Source organism: Doryrhamphus excisus, chromosome 9 (assembly GCF_030265055.1).
Source record: "Doryrhamphus excisus isolate RoL2022-K1 chromosome 9, RoL_Dexc_1.0, whole genome shotgun sequence".
NCBI classification, from domain to species: Eukaryota; Metazoa; Chordata; class Actinopteri; order Syngnathiformes; family Syngnathidae; genus Doryrhamphus; species Doryrhamphus excisus.
The window spans coordinates 14948463-14960588 of NC_080474.1; the positions used below are offsets into that span (position 1 = coordinate 14948463).

The 12126-nt window shown below is 36.6% G+C and overlaps 1 protein-coding gene across 4 annotated transcripts in view; it reads right to left on the minus strand.

Annotated features, from left to right (window-relative positions):
* Positions 1 to 243: 243 nt before the first annotated feature.
* The window catches only part of klf12b (Kruppel like factor 12b), a 50844-nt gene continuing 38961 nt past the window's right edge, over positions 244 to 12126 (minus strand). For all 4 annotated transcript variants that reach the window (XM_058081463.1, XM_058081467.1, XM_058081464.1 and 1 more), the window contains 2 exons: positions 6403 to 6560; positions 244 to 6269 (listed from right to left, as the gene is read on the minus strand). In XM_058081463.1, the coding sequence (XP_057937446.1) occupies positions 6088 to 6269; positions 6403 to 6560 (340 nt within the window). In that variant the 3' untranslated portion in view covers positions 244 to 6087. The remainder of the gene's footprint in view (positions 6270 to 6402; positions 6561 to 12126) is intronic.

A 12126-nucleotide genomic window follows, 5' to 3' on the forward strand; every position in this document is an offset into this window, starting at 1 on the left:
TAATGGTTTTATTTCATTTGAACATGCATCAGATTACAACTGAATGCATCACATAATCAGTTCACAGTTCCACATGTCCAAAAGGAGTAGGAAGAAGCAAAGCTTATTAAATCCTACCCCTCCATCTGGTACTTTTACAATCAGTAACTGTTACATTTGTTCACTTCCTGCTTTCCATAATACAGTTTAAGTTTTTTTTTTTAAGGAATTTGACCTGATGCTGGATATTAGACAGTTTAAAAGTGGTTTTAGTAAGGTGTACTGGAAACAGACTGTTTTGTGTGTAGCCGTACTGCGAATGAGCTAATGCTAATGTGTGTCCATGTCTGTCTCAGAGAGTGTGCCTCCAAGAAGTGATTTTAAAGTGATTTTTCATATGTGTTGGAGACTGGACAGTCCGACGTTTCTCAAGAAAAGAGGTTACTTCAAGACGTCTCTCAATGGTAAGTAGCTTTAGCATTTTAGCGTTTAGCATCGGTAACGAATGTGGTGGGTATCGGTTATTTGCAACCCCTCTCAATGGTTACAAACACTGTTGACTTACTATGACTTACACACAATAAACACTGTTAGGACACATAAATCGTTACTTACTGTTTGCTCTCTTGACTCCTCCACATGACCAAGTAACGTCGGAAAGGCGTCCGCTAGTCCAGCCCTTGACAGATTAGAATGCATTTCTTTTGTTACTAGGGAATCAGGAACTCCAACCCCTTGTGCCTGATGGTGTGTCTTTAGGAATTGTAAACAAATGTGGCTTTGCTAGCAAGTAAACACAGTAGCAGAGCTGGGGGGAGGGTAGAGAACTTACCTGCTTACAGACACGCCCATATAAGGAAGTCCACCTCTCTGTGACATCACAAAGGGGCAGTTTTACCACGCCTTCTGAAACAGAGTGTTTTGAGCCATCCCAAACTTCTTTTAGGGTTCACTTCCAAATACGCAAACCTCATTATTTGAAACTTTGGCATCGTTTACCACGCGAATACAACATTCTAACTATATGTATAGATTAGAAAAGTGGAAAAAAACAGAATAGGTCCCCTTTAAATGATTCTTTAACATTGCAAGATAGCACCATTTTTGGCATTTGTGCATATAACGCCACAAAAAAAAGGTCAGAGCACATAGTAACAACAACTTCGAGGGGGATTCAATGGTGTGCCAGTGTTTGGATTTCAAATTGCAAACTTATTACACAAATGTTACATATAAAATGCAATTTTATTAACCTTCATGCCTCCATTCATATTAATATACATTTATATGTTTCAACTTATTTTAATTTCACAGCTCCATCCATATGGAAAAAGAAAGAAAAATACAGATTAGACAAACCACTGACTGGATAAGCTACTTAAAACAAAATAAAGTGTAACACAAATAAAGGGCACCATGTTTTTTTAAGATTAAAAAAAAAAAAAAAAAGAAAATTACAGTTGCGTTTATTCCGTGAGCAGAAATCTCCCTTTTGAAGCTGAGTTTGCTGAGCGATATCACATTTTATTTACGGAAAGATTGCGAAAAGATCTGGAAAAAAAAACGAAAGAGTTTTGAAAGATATTTACACTACACTCACTTTACATAAATACAGGAACAACCATTTACCGTACGAAATATCAGAAAATTGAACATCGGCTTCACTACTCAAATTCTTCCGGTTTAGGAAATCAAAGCACAGAAATTCAAATAGATATAGAACTGATAGTGATTTTGTAAAAGGCATCAATCTACATTAAGTTGGATTCCACGTTTTTTTCGCAGAATCGCTAAAATGAAAACGATGGAGTTTGAAAGTTATTGTGAACAATGTACAAAAACATGCGGTGAACAACAGCGTGAAATGTTGGTGAACGATTAAAAAAAAATCACTGTTGAGGTCTGACTTGCATATCATTCGCCTGTTTGTTGTCGGTTTTTCACAAAAGAAAAAAAAGCTGTAATTTGACATGAGGCACTATTCATCATCAACATTATTATTATTTTCATTATTATTATTATTATTGCATAACTTTGACCCTGGTTACCGTTACAAAATTATGCTTGAAAAAAAAGCGGAAAAATATGTTTTGGAGAAAATACAATACACCCTGTCTACAATTTTGTCAAAAATACACCGCAGTTTGGTTGATCAATACGATTATCTTGGTTGGGAATGTTACCAAGACGATATCTTTTGTTTACAAAACAACCGGTTAACAACGCTTGTTTGATGTTTTTGGGGGGGATTTGATCGTGAGCTATGACGAATGAAATGAAAACATTGACTGCAATATTTTTACGTCAACCTGTTCCACGTATATATATTATGTTCACTAATAAAGTGAAGAATTAGACTCAGAGATTGAAGTTGTAATCTAATAACAGTAAAGTCTTGTAACAATTAAGGTGGCATATTTTCGAGAAAAATATGTAACCTTGAAAAATTAGGGTGGTCATTTTAGGGTCATATTTTTTTGGTTTTCTTAGAAAAAGTTGTAATTGTAGAAAAATAAAGGTGTCACCTTGCAAGAGGGGGCTCAATCTTCCAAAATAAAGAAAAATGTTTAAAAAAATATTCATAATTTTACATGAAAAAAGTCGTACATGAGAATGATGTGATATACGACCATATAATAAAAAGTTCAGAATTATTAAAGAAATAAACAAAACCACCCCGCACCCCTCCAAAAAAAATTAAATATTGCAAAAAAGAAGTTTCAAGAAAAGTACTCTAGTAAAAAACTACTTATTCTTGTCCGATTATGGCAAAAATACTTTTTTTTTTTACCACAATACATTTGAAATCTCTCCTCTGGAAAATATCGTAGTATTACAGCAATACGGTATTTTATTTCTTTGTATTTTTCTGATTTGTAAAATTTTATAAAGAAAAAAAAAAGAAATTATATTACGAGGAAAAACTGCAGTATATTTTTTTAGGGGAAAAGTTTACAAGAGCAAGTCATTATTTTTTAAAGATGCATTTTTTTTCCCAAGAAAAATATTACAATTTTTATGAGAATATATTTATAATTTGACAAGGATTTCAAGGGAATACTAAAAATGTAACCATTTGGAATAATTCCCAAGGGTAAAATTGTAAAACGTGATGATTTTTCTGACCATTAGATATGTTTGTGCTTATCTAATAAACATACAAATTACGATATGTTAACGTTGTTAATTTTGTGCATACAGGTTAACAAAAATATGAAACAAAAAAGTTAACTTTGGAACTTTTTTTTTTGTGTTTTGCAAAAATGCAATGGTGTGGAACAGGTTGAAATCCAAATATTAACGTTTAGAAAAGAAATGAAAAGCATGAAGACCATTTAGCCCTGTTTCACTGTACTGTGTACGAAAGTATCTAAATCCCAGTCTTTAAAAAAAAGACTACTTCTGTATAAACATATTTCCTGCTCCTATAATCAAAAAAGCCCTCTTTATCCAACATATAAACAACCTTGTCTTTAAAACTTCATCACATATATTACAACATTTCAAATTAATTTTGTTGCTTTTTTTTTTACAGAAACAGAAAAGTTATATAAGCAAGTGCCCTTCAATCATAAAATGTTATATATATATATTTATATACTATACGGATCATAAAATATGATGATGATTATTTGTTTTATAAATTGACATCTTCAATAAAATTATCTGACAAACAAAATCATACTAAATAAGAACAAGGTGCTGTTGCTAAAACTGATAATACAACCGGCCCATAATGATATGTGCACAAATTATATACAGTACATAAATAAGAATAACATACATTTTACATATGGCATGAATTGGTGGATTTACCTCCTGGACTGTGAGTATGTATACGGGGGTGGGTGTTTATTATAACGTTTTATGGGCATGTAGCGTTTCAAGGTGCTATTAAAAAAAAAGGTCACCGTTTCCTTTTACTGGCTTCAGTCCAATAAATGCATTTAGCAATGCTATCAAATAATATGGACTGCTTTCATAGTCAAACCTGCAAGCTGGAAAAAGAATGTATAGAGTATATGGTAGTTCCGATTATGGTTTGGTGATGTGTGTATGGATGTAAAAATACTATATGGGTATACCAGATCAATTACAGTGGAACTTCAATAATTGAAGGTTGTACAGTTTTGTAAATAGTTTATAAAAGTATGGCTAAAAAGTCATTCAAAAAGTCACATGAGACATTTCATTAAAAGTCAAAGGGTATTAGCTTTGCACGTTTTGCTTTTTCTTTGGCTGTTGTTGGCTCATTGGCCCACTCATTCCCAACTTTTTTGAGAATAAAAAAACTGCAGAAAATGTGTACGCAAAATCTCACTTAAAGATGAAAATTACAAAAAACTTTCATTTTTTTCATTTTACTTACTATCGCTTATCCACACAAGGGTCATGGGCATGCTGGAGCCTATCCCAGCTGTTTTCAGGCGAGAGGCGGGGTACAACCTGAACTGGTTGCCAGCCAATCACAGGGCACATATAGACAAACAACCATTCACACTCACATTCATACCTATGGACAATTTAGAATTAACCAATTAACCAAGCATGTTTTTGGAATGTGGGAGGAAACCGGAGTACCCGGAGAAAACCCACGCATGCACGGGGAGAACATGCAAACTCCACATAGAGAGAGTGGAATCAAACTGTGGGTCTCCTAGCTGTGAGGCCTGCGTGCTACCCACTCTCCCGCCATGAAGCCTGCATAGGTAGCAAAGCATGACATCTGTTGGACATCTGTTTACGATACGGCCAGTTTGACACTGGAACAGACTAAATTAATTCCTATTATTTCCTATAGGGAGAATGTTTTTTTTTTTTTAAATGATGTTTGGCTTTAAAAGGTTCCACTGTAATTGATCAAATGTGTATTGTTTTTTACAGCGGCAGTCAAATGTTTGGACACTTCCTCATGCAATGGAACGAGTCGGTGTCTCCAAACGTTTTGACTTGCACATTCGTGAGTTAAATGCTTTTTTTGGGTGACTTTTGGTAACAATTCTTCTGAGGTTTTGTTTGTTTTTAGCATTTGCACGACGGGCCACCAGGTCAAATACCGTCACAGGTTGCCCAACTCCTGCTTTCATCTGCAAAAACATACAAAACGACAACAAAATTCCGCTATAATCCGTACTTGACAAAATGTATTGATGCTAATGAAATTAGAGGCAGCAAACTAGCAAAAAGACAGAGAAAAATCTTGACATCAAAAAACCGAACAAAGAGGTGGAGCTTGGCGTTCCTTCTCGTGTTCAGAATGTATTGCTGTTCTGTATTCACGTGTGTGCCGCCATCTTTGTAACACTTCAGCCAGCTTAAAGTCAAGTGCTGCTGTGCAAAAACAAACAAAAAAAATACCCACAAAAAATCCAAAACCAGAAGAAGAAAAAAACCAAGAGTCCTCGATAAGGTGCCTCTGTGGTGGTAAATCTCCTCTGGATTGTTTTCAAAGTTCTCTGTACAAGAGGACAAGTATTTTAAAGACAAAGCGACAAAAAAAGCGTGACCTTTTGAGATTGCACTTGTTTTTTTTTTACGGATCTGATTGCTATTCACAGCACAAAAAGATTATTTGAAGAGGCTCCATCTTTGAAAAAAAAAAAAATCAGAGTGAACCCACATTACTGTAAGTGGGCTCACTGATGGCTTTTTGCTGGTCATGCAATGAGAATGAACTTTATGATTGTTTCCAATGTGGGAGGATGATGGTGGTGGTGATGGTTGGGGGTTCTTCAACAGCCCTCTTTTGGCTTCTTCTGTAATCAAATGTCACCCTCTGCTGGCAAAAGCATAGCGCAGCATCCAATCTGCTGGAAAAAGCGTCAGCATTGAGAACAAACTGGGGTCTTTCACATTATGAATGCTGTAAAAGCAGCGGAAAAATGTTAAAAATCTCAAGAGAAAAATTTACAAACAGTGCTGTTTAATAACAATAAAAGATCCTGATGTTCCTTCCAAGTCCAATTTGACCCTGTTTTGTGCTCCCTCTCGCTCCTCTTCCGATGGATGTGTGTTGGATGTGTTGCATCCAGGCCAGCTGAAAAACATTCCAGGGAGATCCTGCTCCCTCGGCAGCCTCGTTGTTCCACGTTCCAGCTCTATCTGGGCTCACACTAGCATGTGTCGGCGTCGGTGCAGAGCTAAGTGGTCCGACCTGGAGAAGCTGCGGTCACAGTCCGCGCATTTGAAGGGTTTAACCCCTGTGTGCTTCCGATAATGCCTGGTCAGCTCGTCAGAGCGGGCGAACTTCCACGTGCAGCCGTCCCAGGTACATTTGTAAGGCTTTTCTCCTGGAAAATGAGATTTTGTCTTGTTAGATTTATAATATACAGTACCAGTCATAAGTTTAGACACACACACACACACACTATTAGAAAAATGTTGACTGATGCTGTATATTTTTAGCATACGAAAGCTACTGACCTGTGTGTGTCCTCCGATGTGCTTTTAAATGGGAGCTTTTGGTGTAAACCTTATTGCAGCCCTCAAAGTCGCATCTGTGGATTCGCCTCTTTTTCGAATCAGGCGACTCTGACCTCCGCGGGCGCCGTATGCTGTCAATACTGAATGGTGACATGGAACTGGGAGACAAAACACAAACAAGAAGGATACTTTGGCTTACTGGAAGCTACAGTGTGCTGCATTTATGTTTTTTTTATGAACTATTATTTTAAATTAAATATTCAAATAATGTTAAATTGGTCAACTAAATAATAGAGCATAGTGGATTCAAAGTAAAATAGACTATACTAACAAATTATAATCAATTGTGAAATACAAAATCAATAAACTTTAAAAATTATTTAATAACTTCAAAAATATTCCTAAAAAAATAAAATTAAATGTTGTGAAAATAATTCAGCTAAATTATGCGGATAACAAATACCAATATTTCAATTAATTAATAAAATAAAACAAAAATATATAAAAAAAAAGGCAAAATTAAAATAAAATCAATACTGCATAGGGCGGCACGGTCTAGTGGTTAGCGCGCAGACCTCACAGCTAAGAGACCAGGGTTCAATTCCACCCTCGGCCATCTCTGTGTGGAGTTTGCATGTTCTCCCCGTGCATGCGTGGGTTTTCTCCGGGTACTCCGGTTTCCTCCCACATTCCAAAAACATGCTAGGTTAATTGGTGACTCCAAATTGTCCATAGGTATGAATGTGAGTGTGAATGGTTATTTGTCTATATGTGCCCTGTGATTGGCTGGCGACCAATCCAGGGTGTACCCCCGCCTCTCGCCCGAAGACAGCTGGGATAGGCTCCAGCACTCCCCGTGACCCTCATGAGGAAAAAGCAGTAGAAAATGAGTGAATGAATGAATGACCATAAGGTGGCACTATTATAAAACACTTTAAGTCGCATTGACTTGAAATTTCCCACACAGTTCAATGTACTTGACAAAACAAAACAAATTACTTCAAAAATATTCCTACAAAAACAAAATTAAATGTTGTAAAAATAATTCAGGTAAATTATGCTGATAACAAATGCCAATATTTTAATTAATTACTCAAATAAATACAAGAATATTTTCAAGAAAAAAGTAAAAAATAAAATAAAATTAATACTGCATATTACACTGAATTCATGAATAAATAAATAAAATATATGTAACATATACCATAAATAAAAATAAATATAGTAATACAAATGAATGAATAGAAAATACTGTATGACTGTTAAAGTACTACACACATTGTATAAATGTGTGTAATGATGCCAGCAGGTGGCAGTATAAGACAGGCTAAAGCTGTATGAGTTCTGGTACTTTCATACTGTCATCAATCAACATGCAGACTGTTTTATTTCTCAATGCAATCCAATCAGGTCAACACCTGCCATGTTGTTCCCACCATCAATACATGTCGTGGCATTTCCTTCGCCGATAAGTGGTCAATATCACTTCTGATGATGATGATGATTTGTCCCACCCGATCACAGCTAATTAGTAAAGGTCATGTTGAGAGTGCTAATATGTGGTTTTTATAGCACATGCTGATGCGGATGTCGTAACCCCCGTGCTGAAAGGCAACACAGGAAGTGAGGCGAGAAGAGGAAGCTGAACAGTCGTGTTGCAAAGGGTTGGGCTGCCAGACAGGCCCTTTAGTGAACTGTCTCTACCATAAATACGCTTCCTGTCTACCCTCTCTGTCTTTTGTCAAGTGTCACCTGTTAATTGCAGTTTGAGGCAAAATACATTTTTACTCTCTAGATTAATCTGTACGCCAGAAATATTTCAATTATACGATACAAAAGTGACATTTTGTTCCAGCAGTAAGATGTGCCCCTCAAGTCTGTTTAAAGACAACAAATGAACAAAAATCGATCATCTTGTTTTTCTTCTGCAAATAGGCTAACCTAGCATGATGTTGCTGTTAGCATGCTAGCCTTACTAACATTATGTCCCCTGTTCCGCTCCTTAATGTTATGTTGTCGCGTGGCATCTATTGAACAAGTTACAGTGTGCATGGAAAAAGTGGAATAAGTACACAATAGCTCTGTCAGAAACAGGCGTGGACAAACACAGCTCATTAGCATTAAAGCTACAGACACACAAAACTGCGCATTCCTGGTGGGGCTTACTAAAAGCACTTTTATATTCAGGGTTTTTTACATTCAAGGTTAGATTTTGGATCACCTAGACACACAAAAGTGAGGTATTTGTTAATAAATCAATTACTTTTCATGAGTAATGTGTTTATGGCATTTAAAAAGCATCATGGTGGTGGATGGATCTTTAATTTATGCTACTGCGTCAAATGAAAAATAAAAAGAGGAAGTACTTCTTTGAAATATTTGTCACATTGCTGTCCTCTCTCAACTTCCTGTTGTCTATCTTTATACTCCACAATAAAGAGAGTGATCATAATATGTGTGTAGACATTTGACCCGAAGAAATACGCTCTGGTGGGGTGGGGGGGATCCCTTAATATCAACACAATAGCGTATGCATTGTTTTTCCAAAGTTCTCAAAGGAAACCGGGTCATACTAACAAATAACTGTTTCAGCTCGGGTTCTCACGCTGAATCTAATTGCGGCTTTATCGAGAAAACAGGAAAGGATCTGTGAAAGTGTGCCCTAGATTGGCCTCCCATAAGCCATTGTGGTACCTGCCAGGAGGATATGACTGTAAAACCAAGACTACTTTCAAGATTAAACTCTTCTCTGTGGCCCCAACACAGCCATTCTGACAGAAGGCAAATCTGGCAAAACTTTACAAACTTTCTAATATTTTTTTTAATTTGTGCATAAAAGGGTATTTTTGCTTAGCTGATCATGAAACAGTGGCTTTTCAGTAACTGTGATTCAAAATTTGCAAAGGCTCTTGTGCTCTGTGTTACCTGGAACATAGCTTACATTGTCAGAAAAGGAAGAGGGCAGAATATAATGCTTGCAACATGCTCAAAAGGTCAAAACAGCCTCGTAAGTGGTGCAATCTGTCATTTTACATTTCAAATTTAAATATTTTAGAAGTTTATGTTCAAATATTTCTACAATTGGGGTCACTGCTTGCCATTAAACCAGTCAGGAACCAACCTGCTCTACATGACAGGTTGCTGGTTTAATGTGGGAATCGCAGTTCTATATAACAGAACTGATATTCTCTTTTAAGGACCTCCTGTAAAAATACAGAGTCAAAGATCCTCTTATTATTATCCTGCTGTTTTTAAGGGCCTAGTCAAAAAAACACAAGTCAAAGATCCTCTAAATGACAAGAGCACTCTACTGTTTTTCAGCATGTACTGCAAAAACGTAAGTGAAAAATCCTCTACACCAGTGATTCTCAACTAGTGGGTTGGAACCCAAAAGTAGGTTGCAGTTCCATTCTGCGTGGGTTGCAGACAGCAAGTCAAAAATGGCATTGCAATATGCAATACATGGCTGATTTCTGACATTTTTTGTTTGTAAAAATTAGCAATGTTATAATCGTCTCTATCTTTAGTGTATATTCATTGGACACTTTGATTTTTATATTTAATTTTTGATATTTAATTTCAATGTATGCATTATTTATATTATGCAGTTATATGTTCGCCTCATTTTCTTGATAAAATGCCTTTCATAAATTCCCCTAAAATTAACTTTGACCATGTAATGATGTATTTTATTGTTTCAAAAGATGACACAGGCAATTAAGAAAAACACTATTACATTTGCTTGTTATGATTTGAATAAAAGTGCTTTAATAATGACTTAATAAAAGTGGGTTGTGACTTAACAACTATTGTCGGTCCCAAGTTGAGACCATTTGAGAACCCCTCCTCTATACGACAGGAGTGCTCTTCTGTTTTAAGGATCAAGTGCAAAAACAGGAGTGAAAAAAGATCAGATTCTCTAAATCAGTGCTTCTTAATTAATTTTTTTTTCTGTCATGCACCTTCTAAAGGACAGAACTTTTTTCGTGCCGATCATGTTTTTGTACTGTCACTGAAAATGCAACAAAATAGAAAGCAAACATATATGCTTTTCAAGAGTCAAACTGCATGTAGAGTACTATAAATTTGTACATGTTGGTAGGTCTGCTTTGAAATGAAAGCCTCTCGCGCCCCCACCCTAACAGTTCCCTGGGGAGGGGTGGGGGGTGTTTGAGGAGTTGACACCAGCAGAATTAATAAAGGAACTAGGGATGTTTTTAGCGCTGGATTAGAGTCTCAAAGTCTGCCATAATTGTTGACAAGGCAACAGTGAGGTCATGTTCAATGTCTAGTCGGTTTCTGGTTTTGGTCTTCAGCTGGACCAGAGCTGAGAAACGACACTCATGTACATATGCAGTGCTGCAGGGTAGGAGGATCTCAGGGAAGGATACTTATTCATCACAATGCTGTACCAGAACAGAGAGCGACTAAGGGAAAATGGAAATGTTTTCGGGTCAAAACGGCAAAGTATTTTATTGTTTCAGCCTTTCATCACTGAAATTGACTGAGCGTTTACTGATATTGCTTCGACCGTCGGGAAATCTGAAAATACCAGCTTGTCAGTGCTGTGTAGACAAGCAAACTGCTACTTTGTAAAAACGATGACAACACCGCCCCATTGCTGTCATGTGACCAAAAGTGACATATCTGAATACTTTGACTGACACGACTAACCCCATTCAACGTTTTCCTGATATTTTTATCTTATACTAATGATTCACAGAAGTAATTCCACTTCATCATCTTGGATATCCCGGAAAGTGGAAGATGAAATTTGTCGATCTGCAATACAAAATGAGGGTTGTGATATGTTTGCAACATAGATATGCAACATATCTCCAATGACAATGACAGAGGTATATAGTTTTCCGCAGCGGATTAAGCAAACATGTCATTGCTACAGATAAGATAAGCTTCTCTGCAATAGTTTGGGCTTCTTTAACGTAGAAATTTAATGTGCTACCTGCTATGATGCACACATAAACAATGGAATCCCAACCACTGTGCCGTGACACATTAGTGTACCGTGAGATCTAAACAGGTGTGGCGCGGGAAATTGTCCAATTTCACTAACTTGGTCTGAAAATGATATGACATATTTACTACAAATTATGTATCTTTGTTTATCTAATTGACCTAATTGTTATTTTGGTATATATATATATGTATATATATATATATATATACGTATACACTTTGTGAGATTTTTAGTCGGTAGTGTGCCGTAAGATCCATTTTTGATCTTGAGAATGTTGACAACCATATTTAGAAAGTCATAAACAGGGTTTCTATGCTTTAACTATGAAAATATTCCATTTATTAATAAGGAATCCTACTTTGCAAAAATTCAGCAGTTATCACGGTGAGATCTGGAGCCATAAAGGAGGGATTACTGTACTGCAATATAATACAACACACTCATATACCACTTGTCGCCTCTCTCTTGTCTTACACACTTGTGTTCTCCTACAATACCCTGCTGGTCCCCTGGGCAACACGTGAAAATGGAGACGGTTCCAGAAGAAACCCCTCGCTGTCATTTCAATCACTTATTCATATATGGATACCTGGAATGAAAGCAGCAGTCACCCCCACCCCTTCCCTGGCCTTACACGTCTCTCCTCTGTGTAAAGCGGACCATCACATGAAATCCATTTTGCTGTTGCAAAAGAAAAGAGAGTTCCCAAAAAGTCTGCGTGCAGATGTCAACTGTCAGCACACACG